At 40.5% G+C, this 27,442-nt stretch overlaps 1 protein-coding gene and 1 non-coding gene across 5 annotated transcripts in view; both read left to right on the top strand.

Moving 5' to 3' along the window:
* CEP295 (centrosomal protein 295) overlaps window positions 1–27,442 on the top strand; it is a 56,375-nt gene that overhangs the window by 24,207 nt on the left and 4,726 nt on the right. For all 4 annotated transcript variants that reach the window (XM_039338111.1, XM_039338112.1, XM_039338115.1 and 1 more), the window contains 17 exons: window positions 2,677–2,835; window positions 5,695–5,928; window positions 6,390–6,496; window positions 8,073–8,261; window positions 9,772–9,872; window positions 9,995–10,988; window positions 12,768–12,948; window positions 13,663–13,815; window positions 15,459–15,689; window positions 16,755–16,861; window positions 18,183–18,330; window positions 19,875–20,099; window positions 20,999–21,153; window positions 22,570–22,714; window positions 23,515–24,179; window positions 25,352–25,477; window positions 26,413–26,530. In XM_039338111.1, coding sequence (XP_039194045.1) covers window positions 2,677–2,835; window positions 5,695–5,928; window positions 6,390–6,496; window positions 8,073–8,261; window positions 9,772–9,872; window positions 9,995–10,988; window positions 12,768–12,948; window positions 13,663–13,815; window positions 15,459–15,689; window positions 16,755–16,861; window positions 18,183–18,330; window positions 19,875–20,099; window positions 20,999–21,153; window positions 22,570–22,714; window positions 23,515–24,179; window positions 25,352–25,477; window positions 26,413–26,530 — 4,038 coding nt within the window. The remainder of the gene's footprint in view (window positions 1–2,676; window positions 2,836–5,694; window positions 5,929–6,389; window positions 6,497–8,072; window positions 8,262–9,771; window positions 9,873–9,994; window positions 10,989–12,767; window positions 12,949–13,662; window positions 13,816–15,458; window positions 15,690–16,754; window positions 16,862–18,182; window positions 18,331–19,874; window positions 20,100–20,998; window positions 21,154–22,569; window positions 22,715–23,514; window positions 24,180–25,351; window positions 25,478–26,412; window positions 26,531–27,442) is intronic.
* On the top strand, window positions 17,815–17,896 carry LOC120305842. The gene has a single exon (XR_005556107.1). It is a non-coding gene; the product is annotated as a small nucleolar RNA U2-19 (small nucleolar RNA).

The following is a 27,442-nucleotide window of genomic DNA, read 5'->3' as shown; positions in this document are numbered from 1 at the left end:
CATAGACATTTTCAGAGGAAAATACCCTTTCACGAGTGATGTCCAGTCCAGTCACTGCCTCACATGAAATGTCTGTGTACTCTAGAACAGGGCTTTTCAACCTTTTCACCCATTGTACCACTTTTAGGATATGGTAATATCTGAGTACCACCAGTCACCTAGCAAGGTGTCAAAAACTTGATGATCAAAAAAAAAAAGGAAAAAAGTGATAAAGTATAGGTAGTCCTTGACTTACAACAGTTCGCTTAGTGACTGTTCGAAGTTACAATGGCAGTGAAAAAAATGCCCCCCAAGCCACAGCCGAGCAAGACACCTGTCTGCCCACCCAGCGGCGCTCTTCCTCCTGTCCGAGGTTTTCATTGTTGTGAGCATTTCTGTTGAGGATTGGCAGCGGGGATGGGGTGGGAGGGTGTTTGGTTTTTATTCCCCCCATCTGCTGGGTGGTTGCAGCAGGTTTTGGTCACTTCACATGACCCTGGGACACTGTGACCATCATAAATATGAATCAGTTGCCAAGAATCTGAATGTAAATCACAAGACCCTGGAGATGCTGCAACATTCCAACTGATCGGCGCTTCTTCTATGCTCAGAAGCGCCAAGATCAGTGCCGCTTTCCAGCTGATTGGTGCTTCTTCAGGGCTCAGTTGGAGCCTGGCGCTGATCCTGGCGCTTCCACTGATCCCTGACAGTCCTGAAGAAGCACCGATCAGCTGGAAAGCGGCACTGATCCTGGTGCTTCCGCTGAGCCCTGACAGCCCTGCAGCTCTGCAGCTCCAGCCATCTCTCACTCAGGCTTGTACACTGGTTCAGCTCATTCCCCTCCCCCGCTACCACTTTTCTAGGATGGTCGCGTACCACCTGCCAGGTGCCAATGTACCACATATGGTACCCGTACCACTGGTTGAAAAGCCCTGCTCTAGAATAAGCATTAAATTTCTGCAGTGTGGGTTTTTTTGTTTCCAAAAAATAAATTAACAAGTCTCTTCAAAAGACACATTGGCATATTGTCAGACACAGGTAGGTTTTAGTTAATAACCATTCATTTAGCAACTGTTTGAAGTTATAACTACACTGGGGGGAAAATTGCGGCCAAATTACATCCTTCTCATTGTCTTTACATACAATAAGCCCCCTTATTCTTCTGTGCCTTACCAGTGGAGTTTTTTTATTGTTATTAATCCCTCCCCCCCTCCCCATTGCATTGAAGAGAAACTGGAGAAGAAGGAATTGGAGGAGAGTAAACTGTTTGCTCTTCCACACATCAAAAGCAGTGTAATCATGCTGGGAGCCCAGGGCTGGGAGCCAAGGCATGCTACACAAATAGCTTACTGTATTCTCTTGCAATCCCTTTCTCTCTGATCACTTTGCTCGGCAAGGGGAGTGGAAAGGACAAAGAGGGATTGCCTACAAAAATCATTTGCTTCCCCCCACCCACCCAAAGAGCAGAGCATTTGGAGAAAAAAAGCAATTTCAGAAGAGTAACTGTTTGCATAACATGCCCACATCTCCCAGCTATAGGTTACCGGTGTACGGGAAGTCCTCAACCTATGACCACAATTGAGGTCAACATTTCCCTTGCTAAGCAAGACAATTGTTAAGTGAGTTTTGCTCCATTTTATGGCCTTTCTTTCCAGAGTTAATCACTGCAGTTGCTAAATTAGTAACACAGTTGTTAAGTGAATCTGTGAATCCCCATTGACTTTGCTTATCAGAAGGTCACAAAAGGAGATCACATAACCCTGTGACACTGCAATTGTCATAAATAACATGCCATTTGCCAAGTGTCCAAATTTTGATCAGGTAACCACGGAAGTGCTGCAAAGGTCATTAAGTGTGAAAAATGGTCATAAGTCATTTTCTCAGTGCCATTGTAACTTCGAATGTTCACCAAACGAATGGTAGTCGCACGGCTTTTGGTGTGTGGAAGACAGCAAGCAGGCATTCTAAAGGGTTTGAGAGTGGTTAGGAGGGAAACAAAAGCTAAAGATGTTAAATTGATCCTTGTCTCTAGCTGGAAAGCATAGTCATGGTCACATGATTTTCCACTTAGTGACTGCTTCCCAGTTAGGGTGTTTAATGAGAACTTCCTGCGTTGATGCTGGGAACCCCTACCAGTTTAGTGAGCCTTGCACTGGATTCCATCTAGTTGCAGTGGAAAAACTTAATATTAGAGACTTACAGTGAATCTGTGCCCATGGCACTTTCTTGGATCATTTGGATGCTGCTCTTGATTAATAAATTGCAGCTGACAGCCCAAATAAATTAGTTTCTACATGAGTAAGAAGGAACCAAGAAGCACATACCGTAGTTTTCCTATCCTAATCTTTGTTCTAATGTTTATGATTTGGAAAAGAAATCCATTTGGGAATCCCATAGGTTTGCTTTTAAGTGGATGGTGTTTCACATTTTAACAGAAATGTATTTAGGGCATAGTTTGACAATGGTATTCACTTGCTAATTCTTAACAGCAGATGATTACAATTACCACATGGCTGAAGCTCTCATTATAAATTGTCTCACCATGAGATAATTTTATCTTAGCTCAGTTAACCACGAATAGAAATAGAAATTGAGGTAGTGGGATTTTTTTTTTTTTTACTCTATAACTTAGACCATTATAATTTGGAAAAACAAAATATTGCACTGTTGGTTTCATGTTGCTGTTTCTTTACGCAGAAATGAAAGGAGATCTTATTTTGCACCTTGATCCACAGCCTTTGCCAGCTCCCTCCGATGCATCTCAAGATGATGAACTAGAACTTTCCCAGGAACCAGAACCTGTATGTGACTTGCCTCCAAGATTGGAAAGTGAGATGGAGGGCAATGAGCCAAGCGGTATGAAGAATTTTTTTTTGCTAAGAACTGAAAGCTGTAATCCAGCACTTTGTTACAGTCCATGCGTGTGAACTGGCCAGCAGGATAGAAACCTCACTAAATCAATAAATAAAGCTTTGAGTTTTTTCAGGACATGCTTAAAAAGTTAATGGGACAGCAACAAAGCTCCACTGAAGGCACAAGGGGGTCCTTCCCAGGAGTGCCAAGTATTAATACCACTTTACAATGCCTTGGTAAGGCCACACTTGGAATACTGCATCCAGTTTTGGTCACCACCAGATGTTGAGACTCTAGAAAGAGTACAGAGATGTTGAGACTCTAGAAAGAGTACAGAGAAGAGCAACAAAGATGATTAGGGGACTGGAGGCTAAAACATACAAGGAACAGTTGCTGGAATTGGGTATGTCTAGTTTAATGAAGAGAAGGACGAGGGGGGACATGATAGCAGTGTTCCAATATCTCAGGGGCTGCCACAAAGAAGAGGGAGTCAAGCTATTCTCCAAAGCGCCAAGGACAAGAAGCAACGGATGGAAACTAATCAAGGAGAGAAGCAACCTAGAACTAAGGAGAAACCTCTTAACAGTTAGAACAATTAACCAGTGGAACAACCTGCCTCCAGAAGTGGTGAATGCTCCACCACTGGAAGTTTTTAAGAAGAGACTGGACAGCCATTTGTCCAAAATGGTATAGGGTTACCTGCCTGAGCAGGGGGTTGGACTTGATGACCTCCAAGGTCCCTTCCAACTTTTTTTATTATTATTATTATTATTGATCATTGCACAGTCAGCCAGATATTCAGACTGGATTTGGCATTTTGTCTACCTATCGAGTCCTTACCCAGGACCTGGGATAGGCAGATGTGGATGTTTGATGTATTACAGGTATCGTCGCAGGATGGAAGCAGTTCCTAGTAAGGCCGCCTTTTGCAATTGACTAATGGCAAATTTGTCAATGCCCATGGTGTTCAAATGGTGCTCCAGTTGTTTTGGGATTGCACCCAAGGCGCCTATTACTATTGGTACTACCCTTGCTTGCTTTTGCCACAGTCTTTCTATTTCTATTTGTAGGTCTTTGTATTTTGTTATCTTCTCCAGTTCTTTCTCTTCTATTCTGCTGTCTCCAGGCACTGCCACGTCCACTATCCAGACTTTTTTGTCTTTCTTATCGACAATTGTTAAGTCTGGGGTGTTATGTTGCAGGTGCTTGTCTGTTTGAATTCTGAAGTCCCAGAGCAGTTTAATTTTATCATTTTCTATGACTTTCTCTATTTTATGATCCCACCAGTTTTTGCTTACAGGCAAATGATATTTTTTGCAGATCTTCCAATGCACCATTGTTGCTACTTTGTCATGCCGCTGCTTGTAATCAGTCTGTGCAATCTTCTTGCAACAGCTTACCAAGTGGTCCACTGTTTCTTCAGCTTCTTTGCATAGGCGGCATTTACTGTCTGTTGCTGTCTTCTCAATTTTGACTTTGTATGCATTTGTCCTTAAGGCTTGGTCTTGTGCAGCCAGAATTAGTCCCTCGGTCTCTTTCTTCAATTTTCCTGCTCTTAGCCATTGCCAGGTCTTGTTATTATCTGCTTTCCCAGCTATTTTTTTAATGTATTGGCCATGTAGTGCTTTGTCTTCCCATGCCTCTATTCTGTTCTTCATTTGGTCTTTCTTGTAGGCCAGTTTGGTCTCTCCAGTAGTTAGTAAGCCTTCCTGATATACTAATTTCAGTGCATCTTCATCATTGTTCTTCAGATATTCTTCCAAAGCCATTTTTTCTTCTTCAACCATCTGATGTACTTGTAGCATTCCACGCCCACCTATTTGCCTTGGTAGATAAAGTCTATCAATGTCACTGCGTGGATGAAGGGCATGATTCATTGTCATTATTTTTCTGGTCTGCCTATCCATTGCTTTTAGTTCTGCTTGAGTCCAGTCCACTATTCCAGCTGTGTACCTAATGACTGGGATTGCCCAGGTGTTGATTGCCTTTATGGTATTTCCTCCATTGAGTTTGGACTTTAAGATCTTCTTCACTCCCTTGATGTATTCATCTCTAATCTTTTTCTTGACTTCAGTATTATTATTGTTATTATTAAGTTTGTACTCTCTACCAGTCAGTTGAACAGGAGGAAAGGCAAGGTAATTCTGCTCCCATGGTGCAGAAAGCTACCTCTGACTATATGGGTCTTGCTGGCCCCAATGCTTTCTGTTCAAGTTGACACTCAGCTTTACCCTACTCAGAAACTGATAGTTGCCAAATCTTGATCATGCCCCATTTCCATATTGTTACCAAGGAAACTGCAAGGATGTGCCCAGGTGGTCAGCAGAGGTGAAGCTCAGCTCAGCTCAAGCTTAAATTGAACTAGTTGAATCTTGTGCAATAGTAGGCAGCATGGTGACCAGGCTTAGCATGAACACTTGGTTTGATTCATACACTATCATAAATTGTGATATTGTTTGTTGGCTCAGCAAGGTATATGGCTTAGCAAGTTGTGTGAATGCTGTCAATACACCAGGAACCTAAGCTGTGCATTTGGGATAAATCCTTCTGAACTGGTAGATTCTCCAAGTTTTATTTAAAATGCCTGCTCTGTGGCACTTTGCATTCATCATTTTGTGATCAGCCTTTGTGGGTTGCAATATTTAAGGACTGCAGGATAAAATCCTTAATAATTATTCCCTGCTTAAAATGTAGCTGTTAAGGCAGTTTTCCTGAAATAGTAACAGTTTTTAAATTTTTGGTATCACAGAAGCAACTTGTTATAATATTCACTTGTACAATAACTATAGCCAGAAAGCTGCTGCTTCTCTTTAGTGCTTTCAAATTATTATTGCAGTTCATTTTATTTTTTTATTGTTTTAGGTAGCGAAATGGAAAAGATATGCCAGCCTCCGGCAAAGCTAGCTCTAAAAAAGTTGCTAAACAAGATACGGAACCAAAAAGACCTTTGGACATCAAGATGTGACTCAGAGGCGCGAAGTGACATCGGGACAATTGAGTCAGGGACCATTTCTGGTGGAGGAGAAAAAGCAGAAGGATTAGCATCAGTGCCTGAACCTGAATCCAAGCGTGATCTTGCTGCTGAACCTTTTGAAGGTACAAGTTTTTTCCCCCCCGTAATTTGTCTGTACATCGGACTTGAGAAACTGACCAAAATGATAATGGCTTTTAAAAAAGAAAAACAAAGAAATCCACCAGCCTATGGCATCCCCGTTTTGTTCATGCTTCAGTGAGAAGGAATTGGGTTGCTGCAACTTAGATTCAGGAAGACTTTTGAAGAAGTAAAAAGAAAAAAAAAAGTATAGAATGTTGATGCATTGTAGTTGAATTTTATAAGGAAAAATCAGAAGCATAAATTATTAAACCTCAATATGGCGGACCTCTTTTAGTAAGATCCATATAAAGAATTTACTTGCGTTTATGTGCCGTTTACCATATTCTCCCTAAATTCCTTCCCATCTTAGTATTCTCCTATCGTTTTAAATGTTTAATAATGTATGTTTTGCTTAAATTATTCAAACTGTTGCAATCTAATATTTTTGTTTTATGTATTTTAGGGTTTCCAGAAATACTGGACCAAACTGTTGTTGCTGGAAATGAACTTATAAAACAAGCACAAGAGCAAACCACTAAAATTAGAAAGGAATTAGAAAGATTCACACAGGTACAGCTGTTTTTAGCACTATCAATACCTTAAGCGTTTTTGTAACATTGTTTTTTCATATTTGAAATATTTTAAGTGTTACTTTGGTTGGGAATTATATTTAGCGCTTGTTATTTTCAAATTGCATTATAATTCCTTTGTCCCTTTTTTGGGGTTTCAGAAGGCGTAGTATTTTTCGTATAGTGATATGTTTTACCTGGAAATCTACGAACATGAAAAAGAACGTTTGAATCAATAGCACAGGATGTAAATATACGATGTATCAAATAATATCTAACAATAAAACTATTAAATGGGTGAAGATAAGGACTGCTGGATCAGGCCAGGCCGTTTCCTGTAATCTAGAAGTGGCATGAACATGACAGCCTCATCTGCTGGATTCCTTAATAACTGAAGTGGATATGCCTGTGATTTTCCTATTTGAGGGAAACTGCCTTAACAGCTGTATTTTTAAGCAGCAAATATTTAAACATTTTAATAATTAGTCCAATAGCAGTCTAAAGTAGTCTGCAGGATACCTTTTTCCATTTTGCAATATTAGATAAGTGAAGAAAGAAACCCACACAGGTCTTAAAGGAACAATGAATATTAGTCAATATAAATCTGCATCTGCACATTTGAAAGTTATGATCATGCAAGGTTAGCAAATGCAAAAGTCAAGCTTCGGCTACAGAGATCAGATTTAAGCAGCCATATTTAATTCATAAGAGTTCTTCCTACCATTCATGAATATGTTATAAACAATGCATAGACAAGCTGACTGTTTTTCACCATGTGTGTGGTTGGTTTTTTTTTTTGCATAGCGCTTGTGTTATAAAATTCTATTAAATTTTACTTAGATGTTTTTACATTTTGCTTTGTTTGATTTGTATATATGTTTTATTTTAATTTGTAAGTGTCATTAAATTAAAACAATTATTTTAAAAAAGACTGAATGTTGTTAATTCAAATATTGAACTTTGGTGCATCGCTATTATAAAAGATGAAGGCAATGCAGGTAGTCCATGATTTGTGACCACAGTTGAGTCCAGAACATTTGTCATTAAGCAACACCATCATTAAGTGAGGCATCATGAGACCACACTATATTTTATCATTTTTGCCATAGTCTTCTAGTGAATCACTGCAGCCATTAAATAAATCGGGCTTTCTGCGTTGACTTTACTGGTGGGAAGCCATCTGAGCAGATTGCAAATCATGGTGATGTGACTGCGGAACACTGCAACCGTCATAAATGTGAGCTGGTTTGCCAAGCATCCAAATTGTGATCACAGGACTGCAAGATGATGCAGTAATCCTAACCTTAATGATGGGCCATGTCACTTTTTTCAGTGTCATTACAAGTCTGAGCTGTCGTTAAACCAATGGTTGTAAATTGAGGACTATCTGTAAGAATTGCCTGTTTATATATGACTCTTATGTAGTCTCTTTTAAAACAACCTGGGGATCTGGATTAATACTGGTAAAAAAAGTATTAGTGCTCTCCTAGCAATATGCTTAACATTTCTGCCAGGTATTATTTTGAGAAAACTGAGTCCGCCTGCCATTAACATAGGATTCCTATTTGCCTGACTAGACAGAGCAGCAACAACAGCAGCAAACAACAGAGCAAAAAAGACAGCTAGAAGTTGATTTTCTGAAGCCTAAAGTGCAACACCAAGAGCAGGAAGCTAAGACAGAGCAGGAAAAGAAAGATCAAGAATGTCAAACAGAACAAAACGTTTTTGATTCTGTTGTGCATCACAAGCAGGAAGCAGAATACAAGGTACAAGTAATGCAATTAGATAATTTGGTGATAGAGATTATTCTCCATGCTCATGGTCAGTTTGTAAGGGTCTATGACAATTCGCCCCAGCCAGCTCACCGTGGCCAACTAGCTACAGCTAACTTGCCATGGACAAGAGTTACACTAATATCAAAAAATAGTGGAATAGAATCATTAAAGAAGAGATGCAAAAACAGGGACAAAAGGAAATGTGAATGGCTAAATTTAAAATATTTTTCTATTTATTTTAAATAAATTGAATTGTTAAATTGCCTCGCAGCAAGTTGTCCCACAGCGGGTTGGCCATGGTGAGTCGTCCTGTGATGAGCTGGCCGTGGTGAGTTGTCCCATTCCGATTTTGTAAAAGTAGTGGCCAGATTTGTAAGTCTAGTGTTTAAGTTGACAACACAAGTACCCAGGGATGCCAGTGCATCTGCAGACACATTTCGTGGCACCCACCAGGAGTTGGGTGGCATATATACTTAGTATATTATTAATCTGAGTATTAGAATCTTCCTATTAAAAACGTTTTAAATAAAAAAACTAATAAAGTCACTATTTAAAATTCGTTTCATCCCATGATAAATTGTGTTCCAGAATTTCTAAACTTCCTGATATTGTCGTTAGGTAGGGAAGAATAACCTAATAAATGCATTTCCAGCAGATTTTTAGATCTGTCTTTTTAAATCATTCTTTGGGATGTGTTATAATTAGAAGTTAATAAACAGAGGTATAAAATTGCAGTGTAAAATAGGATGGAATAATGTAACAATCAAGGAAACTTTATTGTGTTTCTGAGCTTGGGGTGCTGAATGCATTAAGGCACCTGATTGCTGGCTGTATTTACTAACTGGCCAAGTACATTGACTGCTATGTGTATTTATTTAGGATGTTTATTTTTTTAAATTTTTTTTAGTATTTTAATTGTAATATATTTTTTTTTAATTGTAAACTGCCCAGAGTCATTGACTAAGATGAATGGTTATAGAAATTGATTGATTGATTGAATGAATGAATGAACGAATGAGTAAGTAAGTTTCCTGCTCACTGGAATATACCTCAAGAAAATTGCATGCTGTGACAGTTTATTACACATCCATTCGTCTATCATATTTATATACCTGCCCATCTAACGGAACATCTGGGCAGCATACAATAAAAAGCATAAGACAATAATTTAAAAAGAATTAACAAGTTAAAAAATACTATAATTATTTTTATAAAGCAAGAAGAGGACAACAAATAGCATTGGAATCACCTCAGCAACTCATAATTCCTTTGGAACTCCCACAGCTGATGGCATAATCAGGTTTTGAGGGAACTTACAAAAAGTGAACAGGGATGGAGCCAACCTCACTTTGCTTTAGGAAGTTGCTTTGGCGGAAAAATTATACTTCTCCACAGACCTATTGCAATGCATTACTTTTTTGAATAGTGTTTGAAGCTACTTGGTTTAATTTTTAATTAATTAATTTTTAATTAATTAAATTCAATTAATTTTTTTCTTTAGACTGACATTGCCGAGGAGTCACAGGCAGCCTGGTTTCCTAAAGAGGATGACCATCTAAAGAGGATTCATGACTGTCAGCAACGTCTGCTGATGCAAAACAGGTAGGGGGGTTTTTTTGGGCGTTGGAGGGTCAAAATGTAAATCTTGGGATTGAATTTTATTGGCCCCTTTTAACACTTAGAATGCTGTTCTGTTTAATCGCGTAATATGCCTGTTGTTTTAGGATGCATCAAGAATCGGTGGACGAAGCCAGAAGACAATTAGAAGTATATCAGAATAAATTGCAACAGAGATTCCAGTCAGTTTCCAGGGCATTGTTCAATCCCGAAGACAGGCTTGCAAGCCTGAATTCTCTGCCTGATCCATTGTCACAAGCACAGGAGTTGCATCCATCACAGAGAATTAAAGCGACGACTTGCAAGCCGTCCGAGAAGGTTTCTGTTCAAGAACTGGCACCATCGTGGCAGAAAAACAAGGGGCAGAGGCTTGAAGTCGCCACTGACGAGCCCAGGGTTGATTCTGAAAGGCAAGTGCAGGAAAATCAAAGATGTTTTCATTTGGCGCAAGGATCCTCTTCACATCAAGAGAGAGAAAAACTGGATGCAGTGGGAACAACTGTGGTGCAGTCACTGGAATTCCACAAGATTCCTGGATCGTTGTTGCCAAAATCTGAGGATACCTCGGCTACCACCCAACCTGTCGCTCACATTCCAGATGCCCGATTCGTTTTACCTGAAGGTGATTCTCCAGGGGCTTCAGAAACCCTCTTCTCCGAAGCACCCATGCCTGACAAACCCCTAGCTGAAAAGATTCTTTTGCCAACGTTCTTAAAACACCGAGATATTCCGACGGAGAACAGGATAAACCCAGTTTTTAACCAGGCCCGCCATCTTCCTTTCCATTTGATTTCTTCCTCGCCGCCTCCCATCATGGCCAAGACCAAGAGCATCCAGGACCCCTCGGCATCGAAAAAGGGACCTGAAGTTTTGCCCGGTTGTTCCGATCTAGTAGAATTAAGAGACCAACTGCTGGCTTCCTCTGAGAGCATTGAAGTTCAGCAGCAGCACTTGAAAGAACTGCAGGAACGGCTAGATGAGCAGCGGGAAACCCTTCTGTTTCGCCAGAAAATACAGGAGGACTTGCTGCTGCAGAGGCATGCCCAGCTGAAAGAAAAAATGGAGCAACAGCAGGAAGCCTTAAAAGGGATTATTAAACGGGTATGCTTTTTAGTGCGAGAAAAAGAAACATTCGGGCGTCTCGTCAGGGTAATTCTGAAAGAGGAAACTCTCCTTTCTAGTTGTCTTTCCATTGTTAGTTCTAAACCTATCATTTGCTTAGAATAGATCCTCAGTAGGTGATCATTTAAAAGCTGGCTTCAGTTAGCCATAACACTCTGCAATTTCTGGATATTTTGAAATACGAAAATTCCGTTTTCCCTGGTTTTCCAGCAATTATCCATCTCATCCATTGCATTTTTGAAAAAATCTGGTCACCTGTAGTGCATTTTCTCTCTCCTAGCGTCAAAAAAGGCAGATCGTAGTTGAACAGCAAATCAGCAGAGGGAGTTTTATCTCGTGCATAGCTTGCAGTCCTAGAACCATTTTTTATGAAATTTTGTTAAATGCAACAATTATCTTTTAATTCGAGAATCAGTTACTCTTTCAGTCCCTCGGTGTGGTGTTACATATGGGGCACTTAACATTTTCAAACAAAATCTAAAACTGCCAGTATTTCAAAAGATTTTATATAGGATCACAGGTTTTATAATATTTGCTCCCCGTGAAATTTAAGGCATTTTTAAACTTTATTTTATATTTTAAAATGTTTTGAAAGTCTTGGAGATAACTACATATACTCATAGTGTAGTCATCCGATTGCCCATACTCTTAAGTATAAACCTTTGAACATTAAAAAAAAAAACTAGATGTCTTCCTCTAATAAAGTCTACCATCCTCTTGGTCTCAAGAAGATTGGATGACTTTTTAAACCAAACCTGGTGTTGAAAGAAAAATCTTCATCAGAGTCGAGTCCAAGCTGGGAATAATCAAAATGGAGACTGCTTTAGAAAGAAGGTTGTAGTTTATTGAAGAGGAGAGCCAGATGGCTTTCCAAGATGGCTCTGGGAAAGCTAACCACATATAGCAGAGAGTGGTGGGCTTTTATATCTCCTTTGGGCTTTGTATTTGGAGTTCTTCCTGTTTGAGGCTTTGTATTTCCTGTGTCATGTACTTTGACCTGAATCTGAGTGTGCCCTTTGGTATTGGTGGGTTAATCCTATTATGTCTCCTATCCTTAGAATTTGGGTGGGGGTATGTAGATTTTAGGTGTCTTTGTCTTCCTAATAGCTTCCTGGCTCCAACTTTCCTGAATAGATTATTACAACTGCATTTCTAAAAGCTGGCCTCTGCCTAGGTTCTGCTTGGGGGAGAGGGTCTGGGGTGGTTTCTGTCTTTTTTTAGATCTTCTCCATTATTCCTTTGGGGAAATATATTCTGCCTTTTTAATATTCCCCAAAATATTTCTTTCTCTGGATTCTTCCCACACTGGGTTTGCCACATGCATAGAATGATGTAAAGCAGTGGTTCTCAACCTGTGGGTCGGGACCCCATTTGGGGTCGAACGACCATTTCACGGGGGTCGCCAAACAACGTAGTCCGCCATTTTTTTCCCCTTTTCCTTAGCTGTGCTACTCCCTTTTATTCTATTGGCTTTTGAAAGCCAATAGAATAGATTCTCTTGAGTAGAGTCTAATTCTATTGGCTTTCAAAAGCCAATAGGAATTGTCCAGGCTGTCTCTGCCCTGCTGAGCCCACCAAAAGTCCCCATTCTGCAAACGGTGCTGCACCAGTTGAGTAGTCCTTGACTTACGACCAGTTGGGGGGTCGCGGCATTAAAAAGGTTGAGAACCACTGATGTAAAGTCATCTTGTGTGATCAGACATTGCTCTCAGTACATTGGGCATTTACCTCAGAAAATAAAGTTTTTTCTTCTTTAAGGTAACACAGTCAAGACCAGGCAGGGATATGACAGAGGCAGAGCCCGACAGCCTCAGTTTGCTGAATGTGCTTCTTAATGAAGCAGAAGATGGCAACCCAAAGCAGGTTCATTTTGATGATACGGACAGTCATGCAGAAAATAATTCTTTGTTTCAAAAAGTGAATTCGATGGAACAAACGGGTAAGAGCTTTTTGAACATTGTGATGGGTGTTGGGTTGTTTTCTTTGTCTTATTGGTTCCTTTTAAAGCACTTTGGTTGAGGTTCCTCTGATTGAAATTGAAAGTGTGAATTTATGTTTCTGGGTCAGTAACCCTGTTCTATCCTATTACTTTCCAGTTTTTGAAACTGAAGGGCTTTCATAAATGACAATTTCACTGGAGATATCTCACATTGGTTTGGGTTCAGGATAGACCATTGTCACTTCTGTCTTCACAGACAGTACAATGAATATTTTATTTGGTCAAATTTCAGGATACAAAGAGCATCTTTTTCCTCATTCCCACAGTTGATAAACTACAGTCCAGTAAAAGCCCAACTGAACCTTTACAAGAAGATATAGATCTGCTAAGAACTATTTCTATAGCTGATGATAAATTTATCTCTGGTGGAGAAATTCTTATGCAAAGCAATAGACTCATCATCATCATCATCATCATACCAAATGAGGGGAAAATAAACAAGATAATAAGAAGGATAAATAATAATATTACAGCCATAATATATGAGTAAATACACATAGACATACACATCAGTATCATTATCCTTATATTGCAGGGAGAACAGTTTCCTTCACATAAAAACAGATTTAACTGGGAAAATCTCAGTCCAGAGACCAAGTTTCTATATTACTCGGTCACAATAATTCTGGTTCTGAACATATCTTTATGTTGCAGGACTATTTCAGAGCACGTGGACTAGAGAAGAGAAACAGAGACTTTCAAAACCACCTTTGGTCAAAGTAAAACCAGGACTTGGTCTGGAACAGCATGAACTTAGTGCTATACAAGAACTTGACACACCAAGGAGTGACAGATTTACCAATACAGGTAAATTATGACAGTATAATGCTAATCAAAATCATGTCTCTTGCTGCATTTAAGCACTTAACTTCATTCCACTTAACTGCAAAAGCATACAGTGATGGGCAGCCTGGAAGAGATCACCAGTGTTTCTTTCCTTCAATCCTAACCTTACTATTTCTTTCCTGTCCTTCATTACATTAAATGTAGCTCATTTCAGAATACTTTCATGGTATTTTTATCAGGTTGACATTGTGACTTGTTCTGTGCAGTCATTGTGCCTTAGTGCTAACTTGGAGATTGTTTATATACAAACTGCTTTGTATATGTACGTGTGAAAATGTTCCTTTAGATTAGGCAAAAAGAGAGTTTTGTCTTGCTGTAATGCACGTTTCGGGATACCTCGATTTGTCTCATGTTTTTTCGTTTTCTCTGTCTTATTGATGGGCAAGAACAAAAAAAAATAAGATACAATATATTATTGATGGTTGATAACTGATGCATCAATCATAAGATATTGGCATAGATACTAACACTATTGGCACCCTGTGCACTCACAAGAGATCTAAGTCCAGCCCACCTTGAATGCCTCTTATCTCCCGCTCATTCCCCTTAAACACCAGTTGGCTACAGTCTTGTAGAGCAGTGGTTCTCAACCTGTGGGTCGGGACCCCATTTGGGGTCGAACGACCATTTCACGGGGGTCGCCAAACAACGCAGTCCGCCATTTTTTCCCCCTTTTCCTTAGCTGTGCTACTCCCTTTTATTCTATTGGCTTTTGAAAGCCAATAGAATAGACTCTCTTGAATAGAGTCTAATTCTATTGGCTTTCAAAAGCCAATAGGAATTGTCCAGGCTGTCTCTGCCCTGCTGAGCCCGCCAAAAGTCCCATTCTGCAAACGGTGCTGCAGCAGTTCAGTAGTCCTTGACTTACGACCGGTTGAGTAGTCCTCGACTTATGACCGGTTGGGGGTTGCGGCATTAAAAAGGTTGAGAACCACTGTTGTAGAGAGCTTCAGCTTGCAATAAATCTTTATACTCATTTTGAACTGCCTGAATCTCCTGATTTCCCCAGTGCTTGACAATTTGCTTGTTTTTAAAAGATTTGTCTGGTCACTTATATTGTTAGGTGGGCAGCTAACAAGAGTAATAAAAATATAATAATATAGCAAACATAATACAATACAATACAACAAACAAGAGAACAGATGCCCAATCCAACTACATCCAGACTCCAACCTCACTATGCAGGCCTCGGGAATTAGCTCTTCATGGCTTTCCAGAAGTTTAAAACGATGAGGTCTTAATGTGTCTCAAGGGGAAGAATGTTCCATAGGTCAAGGACACTGAAAAAGGTCTGCCTTCCTAAGTCACCCTAGGCCAGGGGTAGGCAACCTTGGCTCTTTCATAACTTGTGGACTTCAACTCCCAGAATTCCTGAGTCAGCCATGCTGAGGGGAAAGGGAGAGGTTTCCAAGCTGAGCCATGCTGGCTCAGGAATTCTGGGAGTTGAAGTCCATGAGTATAAAAGAGCCAAGGTTGCCTACCCCTGCCCTAGGTGGCAACTTTTAAAGGAGAGGATATGGAGCAAGTCCACTCTGTCTGATCCAGTGGGATGGTGGAACAGCAAGTACAGATATTTTCTAATATACCTTTCCTTGTTGCTACAGAAATTTCAGGATACAAAGAGCTTCTTACTCCAGATATATTCTTCACTCCCCAAATTGATAAGCTACGGTCCAGTAAAAGCCCAACTGAGTCTTTACAGGAAGAAATAGATCTGCCAAGAACTATTTCTATTGCTGATGATAAAGAACTAGACTCTGGTCAAAGTCTGGAGCACATACAAGGGTCATGGCAAGTTGAATCGATGTGGAAAGCCAATGGTTTGTATGACTCAGGTGAGAAGAGTTACCTTTTGGGAGAATGATTGCTTTTCAGCAGAAGCAGCAGTGGGGTTAAATTTCATATCAAGTCAGTAACGATAATCAAAATAAACTCTCTTAAATATCTATGTGTATATTTCATATTTAAGAAATATTCTATAATCACTGCCATGGAATCTTAACAAGCACTGGCATTGCTTTTATATAGTGGTTAAGCTCCAAGGGCTGGTTATACAGCATTCTTTTATTTATTTATTTATTTATTTATTTATGAATGAGACTTATATACCGCTTTAAGTGAAAGTGCTCTCTAAGCGGTGTACACCAGTAAACAATGTATATATATTTACATTGTCCCCAACAATCTGGGTCCTCATTTTACCTACCCCGGAAGGATGGAAGGCTGAGTCAACCTTGAGCCGGTGAGATTTGAACCGCTGACCTGCTGAACACAGTCAGCTAAAGTGGCCTGCAGTACTGCACTCCAACTGCTGCGCCACCTCGGCTCATCAATGACTCCTCTCTCCATAGATTTGCAAGGACTTGATACAGTCAAGAGTAAAATCTTGATAAAGGGGAATATGGACATGTTATTTAAAAAAATTCATCAAAGACAGTAATTTTCCCTGTAAATAAATACTAATACAGGTAGTCCTTGACTTATGGTCACAATTGAGCCCACAATTTCTGTTGCTAAGCGAGACAGTTGTTAAGTTAGTATTTCTGAAGAATATCCTGCATTTCTAAAGCCTGTTTAAATTATGATCTATGCAAATATAGGAACAGAAGACCTGAAGCTCTCTAGAACAATGTTTTCTCAACCTTGCCAACTTCAAAATGTGGACTTCAACTCCCAGAATTCCCCAGCCAAGTGGGATTGAAGTTGAAGATAAGTTGAAATCCACACATCTTAAAAGTTGCCAAGGCTGAGAAGCCCTGCTTAAATGTATGGTGTGTTACTGTTGCAATTATTGTCGACTCTCACTTGTGGAATTATGTCTGTGTGACCACATAGAGTTAAACTTGAGCACATCATGGTTTGCCAGCTGCTTCACGTTGCTTCCTCTTCTTTATATTCAGTCCACTCCGAAGAATTTACGTCTATTGATCAAAATTTATCAAATTATTCTGCTGATAGTGGAAGAATAGTTACATCTCCTGATCCATCATTGAGGCCAAACAGCCAAGTAAGTTGTAATAACTCATGTTTAGTATATTATATAATTGTACCATTTACTGTAAACAATCTCGTCCTCTTTTAATACTTGCATTTTAAATACTGTTAATTAGTACTCTGCACCTAGAAATCACATGAACAATACACTGTTCATGTCTAGTTTAATGAAGAGAAGGACGAGGGGGGACATGATAGCAGTGTTCCAATATCTCAGGGGTTGCCACAAAGAAGAGAGAGTCAAGCTATTCTCCAAAGCACCAGAAGGCAGGACAAGAAGCAATGGATGGAAACTAACCAAAGAGAGAAGCAACCTAGAACTAAGGAGAAACTTCCTGACAGTAAGAACAATTAACCAGTAGAACAACCTGCCTCCAGAAGCAGTGAATGCTCCAACACTGGAAGTTTTTAAGAAGAGATTGGACAACTATTTGTCTGAAATGGTATAGGGTTTCCTGCCTGAGCAGGGAGTTGGACTAGATGACCTCCAAAGTCCCTTCCAACTTTATTATTATTATTATTATTATTATTATTATTATTATTATTATTATTATTATTATTATGTTTTACACTTCATTTTACATAAGAAGCTCTAAGGAGCTCCATCTGGCACGTTAACTTCCATATGTTTTCCATTTTCCTTTTTTTCTTTCCATTAATTTCCCCAAGATTTTTTAAATGGCAAAAATAATGCAGCAAAGGTGGTATTATTTGATATGTATGTAAATAACAGCATGGTAGTAGTTCAGCGTCTTACTTAAAAGAATGTTAAGCTTTATTCTGATTTGATTAAGAAAGTCATTTGCAAGCAAAGTACTACATTTCTGAAAGCATTTTAAAAGATACACAGCTAAGGCATACCGTATTTTCTATTATAATAGTACAAAATACAGATTTTTATCATTTAATAGTCATAAAAGTGTCTTGAATTGCTTTACTATTCCTCTGAGAGCCTCTTAGTCGCTGGCTCTGTGATGAGAAATAGCCAAATATGAGCACTAAAATGATCAGCTGATCTGCGGTGCGTGATTTATATACCGTTCTGGGAAGCAATTCAAGCCTGAACCTGTGTGTGTGTGATGATTTGTGAGTTTTGTGTGTGATGAATGGATGTATGAGTAGAGTCTGAATGTGGGGGATTTTGCTGGGGGGGGGGAGGAGAGCAAGAATGAGATTGACTGTTTTGAGCAATGATGAACCTGACATGTACTGACAGTTGAATACATGGAGGTTTCTACACTTGAACTGAGCTCAGAATGAAAGATGTTTTGATTCCAAGCACTTGTGATTGTAGCAATCTGGACTCACACACCTGTATAATACTCTTGTCCTAGGTAACACTGTCACACGCATGGTCTCCGGGTTTGTTAACGCCAACAACGTGTACACAGCAGGTCGCTTGTGGCTATTTTACTTCAGAAACTCCTCCTGCTGCCAACTTTATAAAAAACTACAACCCAGATCATGATCTTGCTGGTAAAGGTAAGTTTGTGGCACGCTCAAATAAAAAGATCTTGACAGACTCGAACAATGGGCCCCTTTCCAACAACATGACGTTTAATGTGGGGGAAAAGCAAGGTTTTACATTTAGGCGGGAAAAAACCAAAGGTACAAGTACAGATTAGGCAAAACCTGGCTCAGAAACAGTAACTGTAGAGCAGTGTTTCTCAACCTTGACAATTTTAAGGCATGTGGACTTCAACTCCCAGAATTCCACAGCCAGCAATGCTGGCTGTGGAATTCTGGGAGTTGAAGTCCACATGCCTTAAAATTGTCAAGGTTGAGAAACACTGCTGTAGAGAGACCTTGGAGTCCTAGTGGACAAACACTTGAATATGAGCCAGTTTTGGTCACCACGTTACAAAAAAGATGTGAGACTTTCGAAAAAATGCAAGGAAGAGCAACTAAGATGATTAAAGGTCTAGAGCAGTGATGGCGAACTTTTTAGAGACCGAGTGCCCAAAACCTGCCCCACCTGTACACAGGGCCACCCACTGCCTCCATGGCCCGCCGCAGATCGTCCAGGTGGCCCATCAGCGCCATGGCAGCCACACCCTCTGGTCGCACCCTGCAACATCATCTGTGCACGACGGGGCGCGAGGGCGGAGTCTTGTCCCTGCTGCCCAGCTGCCATGTCCTTGGCTGCGCTGCTCTGTGTGGGCGGTCCCCAGGGGCAGCTCTCTTCTGGGGGGCTGCTGGTGAGGGGGCCGCGGGGGGAAGCGGGGCTGGGGCGACAGCATGTGTGCCCACAGAAAGGGCTCCGAGTACCGCCTCTGGCATGCGTGCCATAGTTTCGCCACCACTGACCTAGAGACTAAAATGTATGAAGAACTGTTGCACGATTTGGGTTTGGCCAGTAGAGAAAAGAAGGACTATGGGTGACATGATAGCAGTATTCCAGTGTTTGAGAGACTGCCACAAAGAAAGGGGTCAACTTATTTTCTAAAGCACCAGAGGGCAGGACAAGAAACGATGGGTGGAAACTAATCAAGGAAGGAAGCAACCTGGAGCTAAGGGGAAACTTCCTAACAGTGAGGACAATTAACCAGTGGAACAGCTTGCCTCCAGAAGCTATGAATGCTCCAACACTGGAAGTTTTTAAGAAGAGATTGGACAGCCATTTGTCTAGAATGGTATAGAGCAGGGGTAGGCAACCTCGGCTCTTTTATGACTCGTGGACTTCAATTCCCAGAATTCCTGAGCCAGCTAGGCTGGCTCAGGAATTCTGGGAGTTGAAGTCCACGAGTCATAAAAGAGCTGAGGTTGCCTACCCCTGGTATAGAGTCTCCTGCTTGAGCAGGGGGTTGGACTAGAAGACCTTCAAGGTCCCTTCCAGTTCTATTCTGATTGATCGACCTGGCCTCATTTTTATATTTTGCATGAATAAAAAAACAGAATGACTTCCTAGAACTCAAGAGTGCTTTTTCAAAAGGCAGCTGGGCTGTTTTTTTGTTTTTTTTATCAATTGTCGGTACCCATCATTACATTCTGAATAAAGTTGAGAATTATTTGTAATTGCTTTGCAGAGTCCTGTGCAGCCAAGCAACAGACCAGCCTTTTCAGCTTTCCAGCAAAGGAGATTTCAAGCACTGCTTCATTTCTACAAAAAGCTGATGATTCTTCAAAGCATCTCAGTTCTCGCCCCTCTTTTGAAGAAATGGATTACGATGGAAGCAAAATCCAGCAAATAATAAACAAATATAAAAAAGATCTCGGCTGGTCATCCCTGAATAATGTATCTTCTGACCATGGTAATGTAATTAGAAGATAATAAATGGAATATTCCAAAGCATTCTGTTCATTGCTCCCCATGCAATATACTGTTTCTATTGTGTGCAGTGAATGTGATTGTGGGAATGTCCCATAAACTTTACATCATACTGCGATGGACTGCCCCCCCCCCCAAAGGTTCTCTGTATCTCTGCATGAAATACATCAGCTTGAGGGCGCACTGCTCTCCAGTTGCTAAACGAGATATAGATATATTAGTTTTTTATAATCACAAGTGCTTGATATTTTGTCAGCAACATATTGTCTGGATTTCAGTACCTAGCTTACTAATACATATTAAGTTCCTTTCTCTCTACCTCGTTTTTCTAGCCAGTAATAAAAGGCCGTCCACAATAGATTTGAGGTTCCTCTGATGTGAAATGACTGTGTTTCACTTCATTTAATCCATGGATTCCCAGAATGTCAGTGTTCATTCTTGACACTTCTAGTCTGACTTCAAGTTTGCCTTGGTTCATTGTTCTGATGTTCCACATAAACAGTGGCATGCACTATTTGCAGTTTTCTTTGGCTTCTTGGTACATCAGCAGTTGGACAACTTTTTGACTTTTAATTCAACCACATCATAGGATCAGTGTCACTCATCCTTGCACTGTTTTTTTCAGTAGCTTGTTGGATATTTTCCAATCTGAGGGTTCATCTACCAATATCACACTAACTTTATCCTGGATGTGAATGTCTATCCTGTTTTCTTGGTTGAACTGGTTGCCATTTCCCTTTCCAGTGCTTTGTATTTAGTCTGACTATCAGTTATAACTTGGTCATCCTAGGTTTATGTAGTTCCCATGGTGACCACAAAGTAACAATCCACAAAAGTAAATACTGTGTGGCACTGTCTGAAATTCTGTTTCATTTGTTTTAGATCCAGCGGTTGGACTTGATGCTGCTGATATTGAAAGAAATTTTCCAAATTTCCACCGAGAACTTTTTCAGCCTTTGAAGCCGAGTTTTGACTTTGATATCTGCTCCACTCTTTTTCACTGTAGAATATCTCAAAACAGCAAAGACTTTAGCAAGGTATTTTGGAATGGAGGAAAACTGAGAATGAGTCTTCTTTTAAAAAGTCAGCTCTGGCTTAATGATCTTTAGAATACATTCATGATGGCAAATAGGTAACTGAGGTTATGACACTTTTGCCAATGAGACTAAGAAGTCAATACACAGAATGTATATATAGAGAACTATGGTTTATTTCCAGCATGGAAATCTCTTGACAAAAAGTGCTTTTGTCAACATTCAGATAATGTCGGTCATTCTCTCTTCTACTGTTGGTTTATAAGAGGATAAAGGAATGAGTCACTATGATATCAGGTTAGACCAAGGGCGTCAGTCTGGCTGGACGCGTCAACTGGAAGCCACGCCCACCCATTGCCAGCAATGGCAAAACCATCCCAATATGTTGCACAACATTACATGACGTCATGAGTTTGACATGTCTGGGTTAGACGGTTTACAACATAGAAATGCAAAAATAAAAACAATGATTTAGAGCAGCAGTCCCCAGCCTTTCTGACACCAGGGACCAGTTTCAGAAGAAAAATTGTTTTCCAGGGAGGAGATGATTTTATGTGCAGTCTAAATCCCGCACGTGCGTACACGAAGCTTCACGTGCTCGCCCGTCGCTTGCATGGCCCAGTTCTTAACAGGCCACAGACCGAGTTCGGTCTGCAGCCCGGGGATTGGTGACCCTCTGATGTAGAGAGATTGGAGTTGGGCTAGGAACCATTCCAGTCTCCCTTAGTGCTGATAGCCTGATGGCATCTGAGGCTTGTTCTCAGCTAGATTGATCCAGATTCCAATACCTGCCGTACAATATAAACTTCCCCACGTGGAAGTCTATATTGACAATATTGCAACCAATTTTCTTGTCCAAAAGAAATATATGGGTGGCATACAAATTTAATAAATTATTATGGTTGGTCCTACAGTCAGCCAGATGTTTAGACTGCATTTGGCATTTTTACCAATCTGTTGAGTCCCTCTCAAGGACCTTGGATAGACAGATGTTGACGTTTGATGGTATTATTAATATTATTATTGTTTTGTCATCTGCAAATGGAATGTCTCTGTTGATGAGATAATTAGATAATAATTAAAATATTTTGTATTCCTGAGTATTTTCCACATAACCTACTATTATTCTCTGGCTGGAAGATGGAGGTGCTCATCTGATTTTCTTGCATCAATGTCATTTATGTCATAATGTTGTATATAACATAGTTGTACAGTTGACTAACAGTTTTGTTGCTGCATGAGAGTTGCAAAACTGTTCTGCCACTATTTCAATCCCGGTTGTTGTTCAGATTCTACCACATTATTGGTAGCATTTAGAACTCCCTATGTTAAGATGAGAAAACTCCAAAAGATTTTAGCATGCCTTATGAAATTTTCATGCTATGCTTTATTCTCCCCTCATGCATTTTTATTCTGTAGATTTCAGATTTATCTAAGAGTCAAGATTTAACAATTTCTACTCTAGAAGAAGGAAGCAACAGTCCTTTATTTCTTAGCAGAGGAAAACTAAGCAGTTCTCAGCTAAAGGAACAGAGTAATGAAAGGATGAACCAGCCAAGGCAAGGTAATTGTTTAGTCCTTTGATCTTTGTAGTCAGGGAAATATTTTTTAAAAATTAAACATTGCTGTTATTAACAAAAGGAGGGATATTTGAATAGGTGCTGACCTATTTCTGTTCAGCTTCAAAGTTTCTGTTTGATCCATGCTTCTCTGATTTAGAAATTGAGTAATTGATTTTTCCCAGCAGGTTTTACACAGCAGAGATTTTTCTTATATATTAATGATTTGATTTGATTTCTACAGTTCTCTCCCCCTCCCCCCCATCTCAGTAAACAAATCTGGGCAGCTCACAATTAAAATCTTAAAAACATTTTAAAACAATAGAACAATATTATATTGCTAAGCAAGACAGAAGAAACATTTGACAACAAATGTTACCAGATGTGTTGATTGTTTTGCTCCCATCTCATAGCTTCCATGACATTTGCATCTGGCGCTGAAAAATAATCATCACGACTTGGTTAATCAGGTTCCAGACCTTAGAAAAAAACAATTTTTGGTGAGGAATTATAGCTTAATAGTAGAGTGTGATTTTTTTTTTTTTTCATAGAGTCAGTCTGTGGGATCTTGAAAGTTCTAGTAAGGCCTTTGCTTGAGATTTTGAATGAGACAACCACCTGGCTTTAGATGAGCAGATGATCTGACCTGCTAGAAGACTACTTGTAATTTATTTTTAATATGAGTAATAATTGCTCCTTCTCTGCTTCAGTCTTAAAAATGCAGTAATATTCTGAATTTTACTGTAGTTAATTTCATATAAAAACTGGTGTTTTTTTTTTTTTTTTTTTTTTTGCCATTTCTCAGCTGTTCAACCGTTGGCCAAAGAATTGTCTGAACCCTTATCTCTGGAAAATATCTTGCACAACAATAGTTTTGGTAAATCTGGAGCCTTCAGTTTCAAGCCTGGACAAAACCTTGAGCTAAGCAAGAACTGTGGGGAGGACCTTGTGGTTATTTCACCTGAGACTGGATCCTGCGAGGATCTGCAAGATGACGGTGACGCTCGTTATTTCTGTTCGTCCATCGAAAACCTTCGCAGCCTTACTCCAGCTGATGATCAAACCTCCATTTACGAGATGATTCCAAGTTCTGGCACAAGGAAAAGCACTCTGGAGAGGACAGAATGGGCAAAAGAGGACACTAGCTCCAGGGCAGGGAGTCTCTGCTTCGTTGAACTAGCCACAACGTCATACAACAACAACAATGAAACGGAGACCAGGAGCAGATTAGTCAAGGGGAATGTAGAAACTGACCCCACACGGTATGCTTTAAATGCCACGCAAGAGCAGAGTTTTCCAAGATCAAAGGTACTGCTGGATGGGCCTCAAGAAATGAACTCTGGCAGTCCCTTTCAGAATTCTGCTCAGGAAAATATCAGTCAGCCAGCCGTGTTTCCACAATCAAATATGGATGCCATCCAGGCTAAAAGCTCAGATTCCCGTTTGTCGCAGTGCAGCATCCCTGTTTGGGTGAGTGACCTGAAATGGAGACTCCTGGATTAAATGTAAGCTGTTCTGTTTAGAGACGATATGAAAGGCATTGTTTTTTAGCTAACAAAAGCTGTTTAGTCTAATTAAAAGATGTTGTTAGTTGTGAAGTCGTGTCCGACCCATCGCGACCCTATGGACAACGTTCCTCCAGGCCTTCCTGTCCTCTACCATCTTCTGGAGTCCATTTAAGCTCACGCCTGCTGCTTCAGTGACTCCATCCAGCCACCTCATTCTCTGTCGTCCCCTTCTTCTATTGCCCTCCATCTTTCCCAGCATTAGGCTCTTCTCCAGTGAGTCCTTCCTTCTCATTAGGTAGCCAAAGTACTTGAGTTTCAACTTCAGAATCTGGCCTTCTAAAGAGCAGTCGGGGTTGATCTCCTCTAGGACTGACCGGTTTGATCGCCTTGCAGTCCAGGGGAGTCTTCTCCAGCACCATAGTTCAAAGGCCTCAATTCTTTGGCGCTCAGCCTTTCTTATGGTCCACATTTCACAGCCATACATTTCAGTGGGAAAACCATGGCCTTGACTATACACACTTTTGTTGGCAGGGAGATGTCTCTGCTTTTTAGTATGCTGTCTAGATTTGCCATAGCTTTCCTCCCCAGGAGCAAGCGTCTTTTAATTTCTTGGCTGCAGTCCCCATCTGTGGTGATCTTGGAGCCCAGGAAGATAAAATCTGTCACTACCTCCATTTCTTCCCCATTTAATAGACAATTGTTCAATTGCCAGCAGAAAGAACAACAGCAAATTAATAGACATAGGCTAAATAAGGTCAGAGCTAATCTGATTTCCCAAAGAAGATGGTCCATGATGGGGTATTTTCATAGTGGGGGTCCTGTCCCATCAATTTAAACTCTTTTGGTGGTACGGCTCATGATACGACCTTTTGCCCTAAAGCAGAGTTCTCCAAACTTGGCAACTTTAAGACTTGTAGACTTCAATTCCCAGAATCCCCAGCTAGCATGGCTGGCTAAAGAATTCTGGGTAGTTGAAGTCCACAAGTCTTACAAGTTGCCACATTTGGAGAACCGTGCCCTAAAGGGTTGGGATAGAATTATGCAGTTCTTGAAAAAATGCTTGTCTCTGGCAGACAAATGTGTGTTTTTGTGGAAATCCCAACTATTTACTGATTCCTATAATTAATTTTTTAGGAGACCCTTACAGGAAGAGGCATCATGGAAGAACCTGACCTGACACTAGTAAGCTCTAACGACATCAGCGTTGCAGAATCAGAGCTTATACCTGGCGATCATTTTGAAGTTAGAGACTGTCCCCAGGTAAAAAATTTGGGGGTGGGGATCGGGGAGCGATAACACATTTTAATTTGGCCAAAGATGAAGAAGGGTGGAATTACATAGAATAGGGTGCTTTGAATTTGTAGACATTTTTGCTACTTCATAAGATAATATTTGACAAACTGGTTACAATAACAGTTGAGAGCAGGATGGCTGTCACTACGGAAAATGCAATATCACGTGACCACATCCCTTAGCGATGGCAATCCTGGCTGCTCTTGTCACCTTAAGATGCACGACTTGATTTGACGAAGGCAAGAGAGCACCTGGGAGAATCGGTACAAGCTGCGCAGGCAGCAGGCTGCAGTAGGCAGGAATGACTTATAACAGGGGTAGGCAACCTCGGCTCTTTTATGACTCGTGGACTTCAATTCCCAGAATTCCTGAGCCAGCCATGGTGAGGGGAAAGGGAGAGGTTTCCAAGCTGAGCCATGCTGGCTCAGGAATTCTGGGAGTTGACGTCCACGAATCATAAAAGAGCCAAGGTTGCTTACCCCTGACTTATAACCATCCCTACCAGCTTTGTCTTTGCTTGTGGAAAACCACGAGGAGGTTGCAAATGGCAATCAGGACCCTGGCTCCTTGCCACGTAATAATGAGCCAGGTACCCAAGTGACTGGATCATGATAAGGTGACCACAGGGCTGTTGCGATGGCAGGGAGTTCAGAGACTACTTGTATGTCCATTTTGTCAGCACTGAACTGTCACTGAACAAATGGACGTAAGTTGAGGACTACCTGTAATTAATGCCCCAAGGCCATTACATTCCAATTAAAAAGTACTTTTTTTTAAACTTTAGCTATTCTTTGTTTTAGGTGTGTGTGCCTCCCTTTAGTAGTTTTATTCTTTTGAATGCATCAGCCCTCATTATGCCAACAACCCATTACTTACTGTATTTATATATTATTTTTTGACAGAGCAGAGGATTTTTCCCATTAAACCCAGAAGTGGATGAATTTCCCACGCAGCTGGACTATCCACCAGTAACTCCAAGCCCTCAAAATGATCCTGATCAAAACTCCAAGCCAAGAGATAGTATGTATGCAGTATACTGCAAATGTATGAGTGTAAATCAGAGCCTTGTGATATTCAGAGGTGATAGCAGCTTGAATTAAAAAACTGTAATACTCAAGGGAGATAATAAGTCTTGTGAATGAAGGCAAATATACATGTTCCAGGATAATGTGGAAGGATACAATCTGAGTCGGTCCCTGGGAGCAAAGGTTTATAGTTCCAAGCTTTTGGGCTCATGCTGGAACCCATTCTAGGGGGAACTTCTCTCTCTCCAACATGTGCACTGAGCTGTTCTACATGTTGTATTTATACGGTGCCTGGTTGTGTGTGGCTTTTAGTTGTTAATTAGGGTGTTGATGGCTGGTTAAGTTGGCTTATAGACAGAGAAGTTCCCTAAGTATGGGCTTCAGCAGAATCCCAAAAGCTTAGAACAGGGGTGTCAAACTGGCCAGATGCGTCATGTGTAGGCCACACCCGCCCTAGCTCCGCAAAGGCAAAAAACATTGCGGTATGTCACATGACACGATTGGGTTTGACACCTGTGGCTTAGAAGAATAAACCTTTGGTCTCGGTGACTCACATTGGATCCTGCAGATAATAGCCTTGTTGCTGATTCATTTATCAGATTGTTACAACATTCTCCAGAGTCTTGCCTAGACCCCCCCCCAAAAGGAATTTTAGTAAGACAGCTTTACTCATTTTATTCTAAAAAGACCTTATAACATTTCCTGTATCAAACCCCATTGAGTCCCTACCTTTGTATGCCACACTAAAGGAAAAGTGCACCAAGCACATTAAATGGCTGGTTTAATTACACTTGCATGCTTTTGCATTCAGGGTGCTTTTGTGGGTTCAATCTTGCATAAAATCTGATCATAATTTTAATGAAGAGAAGGACAAGGGGGGACATGATAGCAGTGTTCCAATATCTCA

Source organism: Crotalus tigris, unplaced genomic scaffold, assembly GCF_016545835.1.
Source record: "Crotalus tigris isolate CLP2741 ecotype Arizona unplaced genomic scaffold, ASM1654583v1 scf7180000017691.523996, whole genome shotgun sequence".
Taxonomy (NCBI): Eukaryota; Metazoa; Chordata; class Lepidosauria; order Squamata; family Viperidae; genus Crotalus; species Crotalus tigris.
This window is presented reverse-complemented; position numbering and strand designations above follow the sequence as displayed.